This window comes from Plecotus auritus (genome assembly GCF_963455305.1).
Source record: "Plecotus auritus genome assembly, chromosome: 12".
In the NCBI taxonomy this organism is placed as follows: Eukaryota; Metazoa; Chordata; class Mammalia; order Chiroptera; family Vespertilionidae; genus Plecotus; species Plecotus auritus.
The window spans coordinates 23,588,195-23,608,465 of NC_137778.1; the positions used below are offsets into that span (position 1 = coordinate 23,588,195).

The 20,271-nt window shown below is 46.4% G+C and overlaps 1 protein-coding gene across 1 annotated transcript in view; it reads right to left on the reverse strand.

The window, feature by feature from the left end:
* BRINP2 (BMP/retinoic acid inducible neural specific 2) overlaps positions 1-20,271 on the reverse strand; it is a 93,540-nt gene that overhangs the window by 35,308 nt on the left and 37,961 nt on the right. Inside the window, exon 2 of the mRNA XM_080648810.1 lies at positions 11,980-12,320. Within this exon, the coding sequence (XP_080504936.1) occupies positions 11,980-12,248 (269 nt within the window). The 5' untranslated portion in view covers positions 12,249-12,320. The remainder of the gene's footprint in view (positions 1-11,979; positions 12,321-20,271) is intronic.

Consider the following 20,271-nt stretch of genomic DNA (forward strand, 5'->3'; position numbering starts at 1 on the left):
GGGAGCTGTATATATAGAGATGAAATAAGATGTGTTCCTTGACGGAAGGCATTCAGAACCAAGTGAAGACCAAAGAGAATTAGAAAAAGGAAGGAAGGGAGGAAAGAAGAGGAAAAAGAGGGAGGGAAGAAATAAGATAAATAGCAGAAATATGAACAGATTGAAGGGCAATCATAAGTAGGATAACTCTTGAAGGAGTCGAAAGAGACTTCCTAGTGAGGTGATGTTTAAGTGGGTTTGAAAAGTGAGTAGGAGCTCTCTGGCAGAGAAAAAGGAAGGGGCTTTGCAGGAGGAAGGAAAGGAGCCTCCATGTCTGGACCAAGCTGGAGATGTTCACCGAGACTGGAACAAGAAGAAACGGTGCCGTATGCTCAGTGATGCAGAGTCCATATCATTGAATATTTGTTAAAATAGTGAAAGGGTGATTTTGAAGTGAACGTTCATTCTTTAAAAAAAATGCATTTGGGTTTTATCATGTGGGCACCAAGGGACTCACAGGAGACCTTAAGACAGGTTGGACAGGAGAAAAGAGAGAAGTCCCAGTGGTAAACGATGAAGCCGGAGAAGACAGAAGACTGGATTCTGAGATGGAAGCCTTACCACTCCCATGGCAGGTGGGGATGGGGACGAGGAAGGAGTCCCAGCAGCCTCGCGCCTTGCAGCATGAGGGAGCATGGCAAAGGAGACAGAGGTACAAATCGTGTCATAGGAAACATGGCAGGGGCCACGTGGCTATGATTCTACCACAGAAACTGGGTCCAGCTGCACAAAATCCAACCAAGTGGGAGGTGGAGGCAATTCTTTCAGAAGCTGAGGAAAAGTTAGGGTTTTTCCCCCTACATTTAACTTAAATGGAAAATCTGTGTTTTTTCACCACGAGCCTAGCACTTATTCCCAATTTTTCTTGAAGCATTGATGCTTTGGTTCCAAAGGAGAGTCACCACTCTTCTGAGGTGGCCTATGACCTAGCAGCACCCTTACTTGCCTTGGAGAACTGCAGAGAATACAAGGAGTTAAAGAAGTCTGTGGAAAGGACAGTGCCTGGCCTGAGCAACTCCAGAATGGTGACAAGATTCTTGAGCAAGCAAGCTCCTAGGAGCCAGAATTGGGTCAACAGATCTTATGTCAAAATAAATGTCTTATATTTCCTTTATGAAGAAGAATGAAAAGAGGGAGAACAGCTTGAGGGAGAGAATGTGAAAGGAGGGGAAGAAAGAAAAGAACTTCTGGAGGGTAGTTGCAAGCCTGCTGACAAGTCTAGGAATTGGGGCGAATAGTAACTTCAGATCTCTAGAGACGTGTTGTGAAGAAGGGGCACTTAGACTTGTCCCACAGAAATAAGAGGTAGCAGAGTCAGGATCCATAAGTGGAATTTTGGGAAGAAAGATTGTGACTTAATATCAGAAAGATCATTATAGTGTTTGGGGCTGTCAAATGGAAATTGGCTTCATGAACATGCAGGAATGGAACTGCTCAAGCCCAGACTGTTGACTGCCTTCTTGGGGATTTGTAGAGTGGTTGTCTGCATTGGGTAGGAAATAGCTGACTTTAGGTTCAAGTATCCCTTGGTTCTATTCTGTCCCCATCACCCATGTTGTTGGGCTTCCTTGCATACCTACGCACTGTCTTTGCAGCTTTGGCTTCCTGACCAGGCCAACCCCTAAAGCTGTGGCTCCCAGATTTAGTCTCCCAGCCTTCAGGCACCCAAATGGACACCACCCTCCTTGGTGGTCACAGAAGACAAAAAAATGTGTTATCAGCTTCTCGAGCTACACTTCTATTGGGTCTCATTTGGGCATGAGCTTCTAGCTGAATGTTTGACTTGCACACACCCACCTTTTTCTCCACACTCTTTATCAAGCTCACCATTTAGAACACCCGCAGAACTAACTGAGCAAGAGGCTGGCTTACCACACCGAAGTTTACTGCTGTTACTAGTAAACCAACGACATAGCTTATGTCGAGGGATCATTAGATGGTTTCATGCCTCTGGGCATCCAGGGGAACTTACTCCCCAGAGCCTTTCTTCCTGTCCCTCTTCCGTCACTAGCATGTCCCCAGGTAAGGCCCAGACTCTCTGGGCACGCAAGGAACATGAGAATCCTCCCAGCACTGGGGCTGGTAATGAAGGCTTGGAGCAGTGCTGGTTCTGGCGACTTCATTTCTCTCCCACGAGGGCTCCTACCTGGCCAGTGAAACTTCTTGCTCTGACTCATTGTGACTTCCAGAGCTTGTTTGTTTTGTGCATGCAGAGGAAGAAGCACATTCTGGGTTCAGGGGGAGAGCCTGGCATGGTGGCAGAATCAGGTGCAGAGGGGAAAACACAGCAGGCAGAGGAAGCTCAGCCAGATCATTGCATTGTCCCCAAACCCTGTCCCCGTATAAGTGCCCTACTATGCCCACCCCACACCTACAAATCCTAAAACTGAATCGGGAGTCCAGTCCTGGGTCTCGTTCAGAGCTTTATTAGAATCCACGGTGTGCTGTGCATGCAGGGAGTAAGCAGGGGTGACCCAGAGGACATACCAATCTTGTCACTGTAAGAAACTCCAAATTTACAAACTAAATAAGCAGAGGTTATTTGCAGCACCAAAGGTTTTTTCTGGCTTTGTGAAAATGTTGCTTCCATGTAGATATTGGTGTTTATAGATCAGTAGCTATCTGATCCTAAAGTCAGGTGCTAGAAACTGACTTAACACTGAATTTTTATAAGCCAGGCCAAAAAAAAAAAAAAAAAAAGCTGCTTTTTGGAAATGGTATGAAGTGCCCCTCCAGTAGAGGATTCGAGCTGCAGAAATTCAGTTTACAATGCCCCTACGGAAGCACACGGGCTTTGCTGCGGGTGAGTTGCTTCCTCCCATGGAGGGTTCCCCAGCATACAGGTGCAGATGGAGGACTCTGGTGGAAACAGAACCACAGGACCTGTGTGGCATGCGCCACCCTCCAGCTCCTTGAAGCCCACCTTCTGCCCCCCAAAGCTCTGCAAGAATGCCATCAAGGGGAGCTGGAGGGCCAGCGCACAGGTGGTTACAACTGGTTTTCCTCGGAGTGATGGGAATCCAGGCTCAGATTATTTACTTCATTCAATAATAACCTAATGGTCAGGTTCTCTATTTTATGGGTTGAGTGCTGGCTCTTCTTACCAGCCATGTGACATCCTCTAATCTCAGTGTCTTTATCTGTAATGTGTGTGTACAAATAGCATCTCCTTTGTATGAGGATAATTACATATCGCTTAATAAAATGTTGGGCATCTGTGAGCACCCAGGGTATATTAGCTGTTATTGTTTATGTTCTTTATATTTCATAGTAAAAAGGGAGTCATGTGTGCTCTTTGCTGCGTTAAATGGAAACTTGGGCTAACTTGTTTGTCCTCCTGGAACCATCTGTTTTCTTGGCCCCTGTCCTCCTTTTGTTCCACAGGGAAGTGGAGGAGATTGGTGACCCCTGCTGTCCTGTGGTCCACATTTCAAATCTGTGTCGAGTCAATGCTTTAAGCTCCCAGCTCACAAAAGGCTCTTGTCCCTTGGGTACCATGCCCTCCAGTGGAAAACCCCACTGAGGCTTTCCCCACCCCCATCTCACTGGTAGCTCACTTGCCGGAGCTCCGTCGGAGGCAACGTGACCAGCCCATCCACACCACCAGCCACGACCTCTCTAGGCTTCATTAGGATTGGACAAATCAATCCAATGGAATCCAGCTCCAAACCTTCATCTCCAGCCCAGGCTTCATGGTAATAAATCTGTCCCACTGGCCCTCAGTGCCTTGTGAGTACACTCCCGTCTTCTATTCTATCCTAGAGGGGAAGGCAGGTGACAGACAGGGGAACCAGACCCCTCACATACCGCACTTTCTGGCCTCATAGACCCCGGGCCACTTCCAATCACTTGCTCCAGGTTCTTCCTTGAGGGCAGAGCTCCCTGAAGCCTGGGATGTATCCTGTTCATGCCATGTCCCCAGCACTTGTGGAGGGGCCAGCACACCCAGATGCTCCATAAATGTGCCCAGTAAATAAATGCACCGCGTGCCACTCACTGTTCTGAGCTTTCTGTGAACTGAAATAATTTTCTTGCGGGAGATGTGAGAAGCCCTCAGGGGGGATAAATGTGGCAGAAGCTGAATAAAGAAAAAAAATTGAGATTCTCTGACCCAGAAAAAGCTCTTCTTTCACGAAGAAGAAGAAAAAGAAAGGCGGAAAAAGAAGAGACCACATGACTAGCCAGTGTCCCTGTCTGCCTGTACCTGTGTCCTGACAATTTCTAGATGAAGCCCACCTCACGCCTTTCTAAACATACATGTCTCTAAGTAGCAATTCATTCATGAATAAAATTAATTATTTCTCAAAGCAAAAATTAATCCTCTTTTTCTCTGCCTGGCTGACGCAAGATCTTTCTTTTGAATCTCAACGGAAAATAAACCCAATTCGGCCTTCTCCCCCTGGCCATCCTGCATTCTTTCTTCACTTCTTGCACATTTTTACTTTTTCATTTATTCTTTACAGACCATCTTTGCCATCATATTTCGAGCCAGGGTGGATAACCCGGTTACAGCCCCAAAAGACATGGGAAAATGTGGGGCGAGAGTCATTTTGTCCTGGGGGAACCTGGGACTGGCATCCTGGAAACTCATTCTGACATCGCATTCGAGGGCCGAATCTATCCATCAATCATTGAGCATGTCCTAAATGTCCTCCTCTCTGCAACACTTGAGATGTGACATTCTGATGTGTTTTCCGGTGTGTGTGCTGTCACTCAGACTGCGCTGCTGAATTCCCAGAATCACTAAAACCCTGTTTGTTCTCTCTCTCTCTCTCTCTCTCTCTCTCTCTCTCTCTCTCTCTCTCTCTCTCTCTCTCATAGCCTGCTACCATGTCCAGAATGTTCTGCACAAAAAAAAAATGCTCCATAAATACCCATGGGAGAACCAAGTGAGCACATGCAAGATGTGGTAAGATTCCTCTGAATTCAAACTTTTCAGCATAAATGATGCTGGATTCTCAGTTGACCCAGTAGGTTTACAGGACCTGAAAGCACTGCTTACCATTTCCTCAGCTGGGGAATAGTCGCCCACAAGAGGAATAGCCTTAGGTCCTGCCTTCTCTAGATATGCAATGACTTTTACTTCATTTCCTCACCCCTAATGCAGAAAAATGACAGGCCCCACCAGGTGAGTGTTTTGAAACTGCATTCTGGAAGAAACCAGTGTCTCAAGGAGCCCTTTGGCATTTTGGACAGATGAGTTATGGCAAAAATAACACAGTGGGGCAGAGCAGGGGAAGGAGGGACACACTCAAGTGCATCTTGACATCGATCTCAGATGTGTGGGACTGGCTGCCCAGTTCCTGAACCACACCTTTGTCCCCATGCCTTGGGGAATACTGTCCACCACATCATCCCCCATGCTGTCTCCCTCATCCACTGGGTTTGGCCTGTACATCACCTTTTATTCCAGCTTTCCTTGACCTTTCTTTGCTGAGTGACCTGGCACTTTATCCAAATATGCTTATCTGTAAGTTCCATCAGATGAAGAATGGTGTCCTTCTTGTTCATGGTTTATTATTAGAATCTTCCAAAAGCAGAAGCACAGAGTCGGCCCTCAAAAATGCTGAATGAACATTGCTCTTCGTAGACTCTTGACCTATAGTTGCTTCTTTTGTGCCAGTTCTCCTTTTCCAAGAGAGAACACCTTCCTTTCCCATGTCAGAGAAGGGGCAGGACTCTGCTCCCCCTCCAGACGCCCTGGACTGAAATTCCTTTGGTAAAGATTTCACACCGGGTCTAACCTCTAGATGGCATATGATATGTCAGAGGTGCTGTACACTTAGCCAGTGCAGAACTCTTGGTTAAAGCAAATTCTCAACATTTCATCTGTCCCTCTCTCTCACCTCTGTGGGCTGGGGAATAGTGCCTGTGACCAGACCTGCAGGCTCGTCATGGTCGCATTGCCTTCCCTTTTGCTCTCACTTGTTTTCCTCTGTTTGTGCACCATGCCTTTCTCTCCTTCCATCCCAGTGCACTCTCTGGTTGTCAAAATATAAACCCAGTGAGAAGTTCAGAGATCAACCAGTTCAGTCGTGTGACAGTCATTTTCCAGGAGACCTCCCCTCCTTCCCTGCCTGTCCCACCCCCCTGAGAACCGTGGCTTCCCTCCCTCACGGTTCCCTGTAGCTGTGTGGTAGCAGCCTTTTGTCTGAACCGGTAGCCATAATGAATGCCTAAGAAATCACTGGGATTTACCCAGGCAGGCTGAGGTTGCTTTTGGTTGTCGTCTGTTTACATGGACTGTGATCTCTTAATTAGAGATGGTACTTCTCCCAGGGTTTGCTGTTTATCCAAATTGGTATTTGTTAGTCCGAGAGAAGTGGTTGGATGATACATCAGCTTGGAGCTGCTCCTGTGATTGCTTCCACAGCTGCTTTCTGCCTCCTCACCTCTCTGCTCCCAGGAGGCACCCACAGGCTGGTTCTAGGCCCTCCAGCCTTTTCTGCTTTTAAAATTTTCTCCCAGCTGCTGCTTCTATTCTTGTGAGTTCATGTGCATTGGCACTAATAACTCCTAAATTTAACCTTCCTTGATTATGATTCTGTTTCATCTGTAACATCTTGTCACTATTCTCACTACCTCCAGGGCATCGTGGGAGATGCTGCCTTCCCTTTAAGCCTTCTGTCCATCCACCCTGGTTGTTCCTGCTCTCCTCTTGGTCTCCTGAGCACTTAGTGTAACCAAACACAGCACCTCTCAAGCTTTAATGTCATGCTCTTGTGAACAAACAGGTCCTGATTCCGCAGGTCTGTGCGGAGCCTGAGGTCCTGTGTTTTTTTATGAGCTCCAGGTAAGGCTGAAGCTGCTGGGTCATTGACCACACTTGGAGCAGTGTCATTCAAATACTTGCTCTTTCCCATTACTCACTTCCTGCATACATGAGCTATTACCATGTCTTATTTTTCATCCTGATGAACTACAAACAGGTTTTCTTTTCTAAGGGCTATTGTGCTGGTGCCTGCTGATAAATTCTTTGGCCTTAACTGTCCTTGTCCATCACATCTCTGATTCTGTGCCTGCTTGCCCCATTGGATGTTTCCAGATGCAACTGCTAAAACACATTCCTGCCTCAACACTGCCTACCTTTGAGTACCACTCCACCCTCTTGGCTTTCAGCTTTGTTCTATTTCGGTTCTCAAAATTTATAAACATGGCCCAGGATATGATCAGAATGCAATGTTCTTTTTTATCATTGAAGATAGCTCTTTAATATATTTTTGTTTATCTTCCTCCCAAAAGACTTCTACTGTATCCCCAAACCCTTCCTTTCTAAAAAAAAAAAAAAAAAAAAAATGAGGCATGCCGAAACCGGTTTGGCTCAGTGGATAGAGCGTCGGCCTGAGGACTGAGGGGTCCCGGGTTCGATTCCGGTCAGGGGCATGTACCTTGGCTGCGGGCACATCCCCAGTGGGAGGTGTGCAGGAGGCAGCTGATCGATGTTTCTCTCTCATCGATGTTTCTAGCTCTCTATCCCTCTTCCTTCCTCTCTGTAAAAATATCAATAAAATATTTTTAAAAAAAAATGAGGCAGCTAGAAATGGAGATAATATTGACAAAGGTCAATAATTTGTAATTATACCCAACCTTGCTCTCCTCCTAACCACCGTATTATACTCATGGTTCTGTATGGTTTTTAACTTTTTCTCCTAATTTTAATTTATTCTTTCCGAATTTTAAGTGTTTCATCATAGTGGCTTGGATTTTTTCCAATCCCATGATTATCTCTCTATTAAAGCCTTAATACAAAAAGAAATAAAAAAAACAGACTGCTCATTACTTTGATTTGTAGCAAAGAGAGAATGGAACATTATCATTAGAGTGTTTCGAGAAACCATATTTACATTTGCATCAGCTCAATTTAGGTGCCTGATTAGGTTGCGTGTTATGATGAAGATGCACTTACCAGTCAGAGGGAAGTGGCGTGGTCTAGATAATGAGCAGGAGACTTCAAGTCAGGAGCCTTGAATGCTATTTCTGGCTGTGACTCTGCCTCTCTGACCTTGAACAAATAAGTCCGTCTCATTGCCTTGGACCTAATAGCCTCCTATGCCTTATAGGGCTGCTGTGAGAGTTGGATCACCTAAGTGTTTATTATGGAGTAGGAGCTATGGAGTGAAGCAAAGGAGGGAGGTTGGGGCTCACAAATGGAATTGGAGATGAGACCTCCGCTCTGATGGCTCTGACCACTAGCCTGCTAAGAGACAGTGTCTGAGAAGTGGGCTGACTGCTCAGATGTTGGTCTGACAGGGCTTGAGGACATAATGAGAGGTTGGTTAGTGGAACTTAAAAGCTTGCCAAAATATTGGGTGAGGTGATCAAACCATCCTGTTACTTAGGAAGGCTTAACAAGAGTACATATTGTCTTGCTTCTCGTAATGGTGCCATCCTGAGGTTGTCCATGTCACACACCTGGTGCAAGGACTGGCAGTGACCGGCTTCTGTAGGACATCCTAAGGAAGGCCTGCTCAGCTGTCCATCTCTGACTTTAGGGGAAAGATCTTCCCTTGTGGTGACTCTAAAACATGCTTGAAACCAGTTAGTTCCCTCTGTTAAGCCTGTAAGACCAGGAAGAGTGTGCCCAGAGAAGATTCATGCATTCTTTGGTTGAGTTCCTCTCCGAGCAGAGAGGTAGATGGAAGGCTGAAGGTTAATATGCTTTTTAAAAAGAAAGAAAAATAACAATATTTTCTTTCTTATATAAGATGTTGGATGCTTAGCCCTCAGCAGTCATCACAAAGACAGTACCTGTGGCTCTCATCTTGTTACCATCTTGCATTGGCTACTATTTGTTGAGGACAACCTAATAATGGTAGGTAGTATTGATTAAGCACTGTTCTAAGTGCTTTACATCAATCAACACATTTAATTTTCACATTAATTTATTAGTGTTGCACATTAATTTATCGGGACTATTTCTATTCTGATATTACAAAGAAGGAAACTGGGGAGTAAAGATATTAAATAATTTGCTGAGCATTACACAGCTAGGAAACCACAGCTGCAGGCTTAGAAAACAGGTCAGCTAGCTCCAGAACCTTCCCTTGGAAGCACGTAGGCCTACGTGAAAACAAACTTGAAAAATGGAGAGAGCAACAAACTCTGGGGCCCGTGGTTAGAAAGGTCAGAGCTATTCTAGAGCAACAAGTCATCTCCTGAAAGTGGGAACACATGCTGATATCCCAACAAGAATACGTGGGATCCAGAGCCTAACATGAGAACCTTGCTGTGGGCTAGTTCTGACCTGTTCACACAGCTACAAGGGGGGGTTTTCTCCTGGTGAGAGAGAGCTTCCTGGGATTCTGTACCAAGCATCCCTCCTGTTGGAAAGTTTTATTCTTTGTCGTTACAGTTCATCTCCTTTCTTCTATGGAGAGCACAAGAGAATACCATTTGTTTTCTATGTACCAAAAGCTTTCTTAGAGAATTGAATGAATTCTGTTTGAGACTGAATATTGCACCATAATACATTTCTGATACTCTCTGTAAGCTTATTCTCCTCTACCCTTCTGGATAAAGTGCCCTTCTGGTCATGTGGGTTACCCTCCATGTGTAGTTTAACAATTTCTTGTGACCCTCTTTCGTCAGAGGAAGCAAGGTCATGAATTTGTCAAGGGAGTTGCGACTAGAGACCAAAGGGGAAGGGGGATAAGAGGTAATTCCCACAGGAACAGGGAGGTGGATCACAATACAGACCCTACAACAAGTCTCCATGGAGCCACCACTTTGCTTGATAACTAAAGGCAAAACTCCCAGAATGCTCCTGGAGCAGCTGTGTGTGACCATTCTTTGGTCCCCCACCAAAGGGTCACAAATCAGAATGCTGCATGTCTGTCAGAATGAATGCTTACTGCCTCCCCAAGTACAGGTTCGTGTGCAAGAACTGACCCCCCAGAAACAGAATGGCACCGTGTAAGAGCTTGTCACATTAAATGATCAGAAAGCCATTACTGACCGATAGAACAGTTGATAGTGCAGAAATGATTACACACTCTCCTCCCCATGGGTCAGCTCAGAGCTGCCACCAGGCCCTCCATGGCCTCCAGGCTGGGGCTGGGACTTGATGAGAAGAAATCTTTATCGAAGAAGAAAATTAATGGTTGAATCCCTCCGGTTCTTACAGCCCTTGAAGTGGATGGTGGTGTTGGGATTCTCAGCCTATTTCAATTCCAATGTACTTTTAAAAAATATATTTGTGTGATAACAGTGCTTCTGAAAGATTTGGGGTAAGCTGAAAAATCTATGGTAAATTAAATCTCATTTTTGTGGACTGGAGGAATTTACTGTTTAAACTCACTCTGTGTGTGTGTTTCTCTCTCTCAGTCTCTCTCTCTCTCTTTCTCTCTCTCTCTCTGGCAGGATTTTGTTTCTGGGTAACTCTCCAGCCCCTTCGTCTGCATGTGCCTATGAGAATCATGTGCCAGGAGATAGGCCTCTATAAATGTATGCTCTTACCAGTTGGGAATCTTCCAGTGCTGAATACCTTAAAACCTTGTTTCTAAGCCACCATACTGACCCAAACAGACACCATGGTTATTGCAGACGTAAAAACAAACAAATAAAAAAAACCCCAACTGCTTAGAAATAGAACAATGCCTAAATATATTTCAAGAACCCAGATTCTGGAGTCTGACCATTTGGGGACTAATGCGGGCTCACCATTTACTAGCTGTGTGTTCTTTGGTAAGTCCCCTAACTTCTCAATTTCCTCATTTGTGAAAAAGGAGAATTGTTCTTCCAGCACAGAGTTGCTAGAATAATTAAATGAGTTAATGTACTGCCCTGGCCAGGTGGCTCAGTTGGTTGGAGCATCACCCCATGTACCAAAAGGTTGCAGGTTCCATCTCCTGTCGGGGCATGTTTGGAGGCAGCTGGTTGACGTTTCTCTCTCTCCCTCTCAATTCAATACAAATAAAGTAAATGAGTTAATATACATAACAAAGTGCTAGATCTAGCAAGAGGTCCACCCCTAGAGTATGTTCATATGACTAGACACACATGTGCCACATGGTTAACAACCTCTAGGTGCTGAAAGAATAGGCTTTGTTTCTCCTTGTGCTTTTAAGATATTTTCTCTCACATTTTTGCATTGGGAACTAATTTGTAATTGGAAAATAAATGTCTTTGATAAGAGAAAATAAGTTCAGCCAGGCTCCCAGGATTGTCTAAAGACTAGGGGCATGGTGAGGGGGAAAGAGAATAGACGAGAGGGCAAGTGTGCAGAGGGATGAAGGGGACATGGGAATTCAGGGATGCACTCGTGGGAGCCCCAATGTGAAGATCTTGAGGTGCCTCCTGCTTTGCAAGTGCTGGTCCAGCAGTGGGGATTTTATCCCTGCTTTGTCCCTCGTTACATGGGCCAGATGGGTCTCATGCTTGACTTTCTGCTCTGTGATGCTTCTGAGGATGGGCAATGACGAGCCAGGAAGTACAGCCCGGTTCCGTAAGCAAGGCTAGCTGAGGCTGTGGTGTTGACAGGAATGAGGGCAAGTTTGTCCCTGACCCCACGGAGCTCCCCAGACCTCTGGAGCAGGAGCAGGAGCAGGAGCTATCCTGCCTTCATTTGCATGTCTGTGTAATTACAACTCATAAAAGTATCTAACCCATTAGTTAAAACCCGGCCCCAGCATTTGACTCTAACCTCCTGCCGCAGCACTGGCCGCATGCTGACTCTTGCTGCCTCATTTGTCCTCAATTTATAAGCAGTGGAACCTATAAATAGAAACCCTTTTGCCAAGTTCCCCAGGAGGCATCAGCAGGTTTTCCAGCCTTTATGTGTTTTCTTCTTTCTTTTTTTAAACACCAACATGGTAGGCTTGTTTTTCCTGCCCGCTGCTCCTCCAGCCCTCACTTCTAGCTCAGTCTGCGGGCATTCCAGCTGGCTCAGCCGCCAGCCCGCAGGGCCTGTCCAGGTTGGGTTCTGAAGGAGGCCCCACTCACCTGTAGATCCTGTACCTGGTGGTGAACCCCTGGCGGTACCGCTCCACGAAGTCAGTGTACTCCTGAGCGCGGTGGAAGGGGCCCCGGTCCGTGAGCAGCCAGTCCAGGGGCGGCTGGCCAGCTGAGGACGCATGCTGCTCAGGGACTACAGCAGCAGCCGTGGCCGAGACAGCCAACACCCAACCGGGGAGGCCCAGCACCAGCAGGGTTGCCCATGGAGCCGCCGCTGGCCGGAGCCCTCTAAACTGAGTGCCGCTCTGCCACCTCATGCTTCTCCCGGGCGGTTGGTGTCTTCATTCTCTCGCCACACTCTCCCCCTCTGAGCCTCTCCTCCAGGGCCCCTGCAACCAGAAAAGTACACACAGAGATGTCAGGTGAACACCCTGGTCTCACCAATGGGCCTGTGTCATCAAATATCAGTGGGCAGGACACATTGTAGGAAGAGCCCGCCCAGAAGTTGGGGCCAAGTATCAATCCTGGATATTCCCAGCTTAAAGGCTGGCCCAAGTTAGAGAGATCTGAGACTCAGCATCTGTATAGGATGCTCTCATCAGTCCCTGGTTATAGGATGGAGGGACAGAAGCATGAGTGCCTGGACCTCCAGAGTCACTCCTCCACTCCAGCTAGGAGATATTGACCACCTATATGTGCAGGGTGATTTTGAGAAGTTGCCCCAGTCAACAAACAGTAAGAGAGTTGTATCAGCATTATTATTATTATTACTAGAGGCCCAGTGCACAAAATTCATGCACGGAGGGGGAGGTGTCCCTCAGCCCAGCCTGCACCCTCTCCAATCTGGGACCCCTCGAGGAATGTCCAACTGCCCTTTCACAATCCAGGACTGCTGGCTCCCAACTGCTCACCTGCCTGCCTTCCTGATTGCCCCTAACCGCTTCTGCCTGCCAGCCTGATCACCCCCTAACCACTCACCTGCCAGCCTGATTGATGCCTAACTGCTCCCCTGCAGCCAGCCTGTTTGCCCCTAACTGCCCTCCCCTGCAGGCCTGGTCACCCCTAACTGCCCTCCCCTGCAGGCCTGGTCCCCCCCAACTGCTCTCCACTGCAGGCCTGGGTCCCTCCCAACTGTCTTTCCTTGCAGGCCCGGTCACCCCCAACTTCCCTCCTCTGCCAGCCTGGTCACCCCTAATTGCCCTCCCCTGCAGGCTTGATTGCCCCCAACTGCCCTCCCTTGCAGACCTGGTCCCTCCCAACTGCCCTCCCCTGCTGGCCTGATCGCCCACAACTGCCCTCCCTTGCAGGCCTGGTCCCTCCCAACTGCTCTCCCTTGCTGGCCATCTTGTGTCCACATGGGGGCAGGATCTTTGACCACATGGGGGCAGCCATCTTGTATGTTGGAGTGATGGTCAATCTGCATATTACGCTTTTATTAGATAGGATAGAGGCCTGGTGCCTGGGTGGGGGCCGGCTGGTTTGCCCTGAAAGGTATCCCAGATCAGGGTGGGGGTTCCCTTGGGATGTGGGGTGGCCCGGGCGAGGGGCCTGTGGTGGTTTGCAGGCCAGCCACGCCCCCCGGCGACCCAAGCAGAGGCCCTGGTATCTGGGATTCATTTATCTTCTACAATTGAAACTTTGTAGCCTGTAGCAGAGCCAAACCTTCTGCTCACTCCATGGCAGCAGCCATTTCTGTTGGGATTTATTTATCTTCTATCACTGAAACTTTGTAGCCTGGAGTGGAGGCCTAGGCTGGCCAGGGCTGCAGAAGCTTGGCTTCCTCCATTGCCAGGGGCAACCCTAGCCTCCCTCCTGCTCTCCATGGCCACAGCCATCTTGGTTGGGTTTATTTGCATATTCTCTCCTGATTGGCTGATGGGCGTGGCTTGTGGGTGTAGCAGAGGTATGGTCAATTTGCATATTACTCTTTTATTAGATAGGATTATAGGTTTACATTTCAGTGGGACTCAGAGGAGTTGAGCTAGGAAGATGCAGAGGTAGAATATGAACCTAGGTCTGGCTCCATGTCCAGACCTTGTCAAAGCATGCTGTACTCTCTAAGGAGCTAGAGCCAGGAGCAAGGCAGACCCAGGCTTAAGGGACTGAGTAAGAGAAGAATAATGAGGCCATGACTGCCCTACTGGGTCTTAAAAGATATTATAAAATTCCAATAATTAAAATAGGTGATACTGGCCCACAAATTGAATGGCAGATCAATGATATAGAACAGATGGCTTAAAAATAGAGCGCATTATACATGAGAACTTAATATATATTTTAAAAAGCATTACAGACTAATTGGGTAAGGGATGGAATATTGTATCCATCACCTGGAGCGGCTGGGGCAGTGCGGAATGCCTGCATCATCGCCATGGCGATGACGCAAGCGTCCCACCCTGCCTCCGGCCACTTGGCGCCTGCGTATGCAGATTAACCCACCATCTTTGTTGGGTTAATTTGCATACTCCTGATTTGCTGGTGGGTGTCGCAAAGGTACGGTCAATTTGCATCTTACTCTTTTATTAGTGTAGACTCATTCCTTTAAGATCATGGGGGAAAGTGATATAAATAAAAAGGAGGAAAGTGATATAAATAAAAAGGGTGTAGCATATTTAATAGGATATAATCTGATGAGGATGCCCAGAATATTTCTCATTTAATCATTTATTGAGAAACATCAATTGAGGGTGCTGTGCTAAGCATTGACAATACAGAAGCAGGTGCTCGTGCCGTTACCTGAAACTCTACCATTAGTGATTAATTCCTCTTATAAAACATTGTTTCTAAAGACATATTGTTGGAGGGGAGAGAAGGATGCTCATTTTGGAGGCTGGGCTACTTGACACAGCAGTCAGGTGGATGTGCACGAATAGGTAGGAAGTCACAATTCTAAAATGGCCACAAGTTTCCCATGTCCATCAGTGTATGCCCTGTCTAAGGCCCTCTTCTTGAGTGTGGACAGGACCTGTGAATAAGATGAGACAACACTCCCATAATCAGATCACTAATCAGTTGACCATCAAATGGGAAAGTATCCTGGGTGGGCCTGACCTAATCAGGCAAACCTTTAACCATAGGTGACCCCTTTCAGAGAGACAAGCTCCTGCTGGCCTGGAAGAAAGCAAACAGCCATGCTGTGAATGGCCTGTGAGGGCCATGCAGCAAGAGATTTTAGGTGGCTTCTAGGAGCTGAGAGCAATTCCCAGTCAATAGCTAGTAAGAAAATTAGAATGTTGGTTATATGGCCACAAGGAAATGAGCTCTGCCAACAGCCAAATGAGCCCCTGATCCCCAGATGAGAACTGTTTCCTCTTTTCAGTCTAGTGAGCCCCTGAGCAGAGGACCCAGCAAACCCATACCTGGACCTGACCCACAGAAATTTCAAATAGTAAATTTGTTTTTATTGTTTTATGCCTTTAAGTTTGTGGTGATTTGTTCGACAGCGATAGAAAAACAATACAGATAGAGAAAAAGACAATGCTACCCCCCCCCCCCACCCGCCATTCTGCAAAGGCCTGGCCTGGTGAGGGTTCTTTGTTTTCCCTGAAGACTAGCTATTCCTCTTGCATGAGAAACAGTGAGTGTGGCAGTTTCTGGAGCCGAGTGACACCCCTAAATCTGATCACATCCAGCCTTCTCTGTCTGGATTATGGATCCCTCTAGATTAGTGGCCAGGTCTTTGTTTTGTAATTCCAACACTCAAGGGCCCTAAAAAAATTGTGAAGAATCAATTGCATGCATTCCATCCAGGGATCACTGTGAGCCAGTGAGAGTGTGGCCTCGGTCCAGCCACAGAACCTCTTGGTGTCCTGTGCTGTAATCTGGGGATTGGTAGCTGCCACCTCACCTGCGAGTCAAGGGTTCTGTAAGGACAGGTGACAGCGTGTGGGAAAAAGAGAGCTCTATTGAGTCCACACGTGCTTCTTGTCATTCTTTGTATCTAATCATGCTTTCTCGGAGCTCACATTGTGCTAAACCTGACTGGGTGTAGCAGTATCGGCTTTAGAATCAAATGCTTGTGATTGCGGGGCGAGTCTGCTGAGCGCAGCAACAACGCCCAAATCCAGTGCCTACCGCACATCTGAAAAGCCAGGCCTTGGATCTCGTGGTTTCTGCTCCATAGGTTTCCTCAGGGTCTCAAGACATTTTCACTAAAAAAAATATTTTTAAGAAAGAGAGGTTTTAAACTTGTTTCAAAACTCTTTTTAAAGAAAGTCCTATACTTTGTTGATTTGCCTTAATTTAAAAAAGACAAAATAATTGCTGCATTGACAGTTATGTAAAAATTAAGCTCCTCCAGGGAATAGCTTTTGGCCATTTCTTGTTCATAATCCACAAATGATATGACTAGAAGTGTTTTTATTAGTGACCTGTGAAAGAATTTTTAACCCTCTACATTCTCATGACTTCTGGTGGCATCACTAATATTCAACAGGTTAAACAATTAGCACCTTCCCCGTGATGCTTCCATGTGTCCTTTGTCCTAATGCTGACTGTGTGAGTAACCCCCCTCATTATATGCCCATAGATTAAAATGATGGTAAGGCTAGCTCTTCCATAAAAATAAAAAAAAGTATAAATTTACTTGTGAAAGCCCAATAATTTCATTTACTTAGACCATATTTAAGACAGAGTTTTACACGGACCCAAATGATAAATTCGCTTTGGACCAAAGGTCCAAGTGAAGTAAGTCCTGACTTTTCCTTTGTGAGTACATTAGCTCAAATCTGTCCAGGAATTAAACGCATTATAGTTTTGTCAGAAGAGAAAATCAGGTGCAAATGAAGTCACATAAGAAGGAGCCCATGCAGTCTTCCAAACGGGAGAGCTTATGAGAATCACCTCACTTGGAGGTGATCCCCGGCTGTGGCCTTCTGGGGATTCTTGTGTCCTCCTGTTCATCTCAATCTCCATTTATACTAGGTGTGTCAAGACAGCCAGTTAGAATGTGGGCATCCACAGCTTGTGTACTACATCTCAACAAGTGAGAGAAAATTTCCCCTTGGAAAATTACTGCAGAGTAGGGTTTACATGTTAGAGGAGTTAAAGATATGGCTAACCCGCCCTAACTGGTTTGGCTCAGTGGATAGAGCGTCGGCCTGCAGACTGAAAGGTCCCAGGTTCAATTCCGGTCAAGAGCATGTACCTTGGTTGCGGGCACATCCCCAGTAGGAGGTGTGCAGGAGGCGGCTGATCGATGTTTCTCTCTCATCGATGTTTCTGGCTCTCTATCCCTCTCCCTTCCTCTCTGTAAAAAATCAATAAAATTTATTTAAAAAAAAAAAAGATATGGCTAACCTATTGTTAGAGGCCAGAAGAAAAGGAGAAGCAGGTGTGAAATCAGTATTGTAATTAACAAAATTGTTAATCTTGCTAATAAATATCATTGATAAACACCAGAATAAATCATTTAATATTTGTGTGGAACTTCCTGCTTATGAAGCACAGATAATAAAATCACACTCAAGCTTCACCTCCTAGATTGTCTGCTCCCCCTTCAACAGATGGGAATACTGAGGCTAGGATTACCAGGACATGTATTTCAGTGGCAGATCCAGGTCTACACACTCCAGATCCTGTCGTGTTTACTCACTGTACCACTGACATGATTTATAGCTATAAAACCTTGTGGGCTTTGCCACTTATAAGTTGGTGCCCTTGGGAGTAAGTCACTTCCCTCTGGGACTCTCCCTTTGGTCATCAGCAAAATGATTTAAGAGGTAAGATGAGCCCTCTGGTCTTGCCCAGTGCTGAAATTCCATTATTCTAGGCAAATGCAAGGGTCACAAATAGAAGGGGAGAGGCATTAAGATTTTATTTTTAGGAGGAAGCTCTGTGTTTCAGAAAGGGAGTGAAGCATAAGAGAAGAGAGGGATAAAGCAGAAATCCCTGCCTGATGGAGCAGTGACATTTAATAAAGTGATTAGGCAGTGACATTAAATAAGTTCTCAAGCCATTTGAGTGGTTAATTGGCCAACTCTATTGAGGAGGTGTTTTCCTGAATACATCTAAGGATATCAGTGGTAAAACTCGCAGAAAGTGTTTTGTTCTGGTCAGCTGCAACATCTTAATGCAAAACCTCTTGTTTTGAGCAGAAAAAAGGGTGGACAGGAGAAATGGCAGAATGTTCTGGGGTGGGGACTCCTACAGGGCAGGGGTGGATGTGGGTTCTATGAGATCAATGACTTTTATTCTCCCCTGCTGTTGGGATGATCTGCCAGCTTCAACAGAGACAAAGGATGGTGCTTTTACTCCAATAATAGGCCCCCAGCTGCAGGTCAGAGAGCTGCAGCAGGGCCATGATTCCCCTACTGAACCCAGGCAGAGGTTACACCTAAACCGCCACTGGCCTCTCAGGCTCTGTGATATGATCTTCAGTTTCACCTTCAGATCTGGCGTGGAACTGGCAAGCGACATTTCATGCATTTCCCCATCGCTGGTCAGGACATGACTTAAAATAGGTGAGACACATGGATATCTTCCCTGTATAGAATCAGATTACCCACATTAATGATTATTCAAGCAAAGATAAGAGCTAATCATAATTGCTATTTACTAAATGTTCTTTCATTCATCAGAGATCATTAAGAGGAGAGACTGGGAAAGGAGAGGGCCTTGCTGGAGCCACTCCTCAAGGAATGAAACTCGAATATTCCCAGTCCAAGGTCTACACTTGGTTCTCCTCTAACTCGCTCACCTCTGTCCATCAGTCAGTCAGTTACTAAACAGTTTTGTGTGCGTGAGGACTGTACTAGGGAATGCAGTAAATCTGATAATCAAGGTGGTCCCAGCATTTGCCCTCATGAAACAGGACTTGAGGATCGTGTGATGAGCTTAAGAGGGATGATATATGTTCTCTCTCTCTCTCTCTCACTCTCTCTCTTCCTCTCTATTTCTCTCTCTCTCTCTCTCTCTCTCACTCTCTCTCTTCCTCTCTATTTCTCTCTCTCTCTCTCTCTCTCTCTCTCTCTCTCTCTCTCTCTCTCTCACACACACACACACACACACACACACACACACACACACACACACACACAAAACACACGGAGCTTTAGTGACATTAGACCTTGTAGGCACCATCCCCTCAGAGCCCCACATTTACAGGTTTCTGCTGTGATAACCAGCCTTCACATGCGGAGGACAGATTCATGTGTCAGTCGCAGGGGTTCATACTTGCCAGCAGGTGTCCTGGGCACTGTTCTTGGAGAGACAAACTAACTGTCAGGCTTGCCCAGAGGCCTGTGTGATAAAGTCCAGGCCACGGAGTGCAGACCAGGGAGGCCCCTCTGCCCCAGAGCTTCCCCTGAAGCCATAGGGGTCTCCCATATAGAGAATGAAGGCACTGCCCATCAAATAGAATCTCTAAATGAAAAATTGCATATTTCAGAGCCTTTAAAACCTCACCTCCATGCAGATGAAACATTCTCAAACCATGACACATTTCCATGGTACTCCTTCTTTAGAAACCCCAGCAGCTCTTGGGACCCTGATAACAAACCTGCCTTCCTCTGCCCTGCACTGAGATCCCTCTATCCCCATCAGCGGCTCCACAGTGGAGGGGTCATGAGCATGGACCACCAAGCCAGAATGCCTGGCTTCCACTTGGCTCCACCTCTGTTGCCTCCGCTTCCTCATCATCTTCAGAGCTACCATCATCATCATCGCCAATTATGTTTAGATATCGGTTACTCCATGCAGACACTGGTCTAAGCCCTTTCCATTCATTGACTCATTTAATTCTCATGAAATCTTCATGAAGTTGATATTGTGAAATTCCCATTTCACAGAGAAAACTCAAGAACAGATAAGTCAATAATGTTCTCCCAAGGAAGCCATAGTGCACCCTAACTGACCTCTAAACCTAAGATCCACAGACTTTACTCTGACGAGGGAGCCGTAATCACAGGAGGTTACCTAGACCCCTCCAGGTGACTTGTGTTTAAGAAATTGCTATGGATTGACAGGAAGTCCAGAGTCTTAGAAAACAAAAGTAAGAGTCATCTAAAATCATTTTCCTGGCTTAGAGAAGGCCATCTAAGCATCTGATTTGGAGAAGCTCTGTGGATCCTGTTTAGATGGCCCATCAGCATGCCCTTATGAGAAGGCAGTTACATTTCACTGTACTAAGAGCCCCAAGGTCAAGAATGTTCCCCCAACCTGGGCCCTGGTGGATAACCCACAATTGCTGGTTCCCTGCGTGCCCCTGAGTGCCAGTGCTTTTTCCTCAGACCCCAAACTGAACAGAGCCTGTGCCCAAGTTCCCCATCCCCCTCCTTAGGGCCCAGTCTCAGAGGGTCCATCTAAGGTGTAAGCTCGTACCCTTGCTGGCCCCTGCACCTG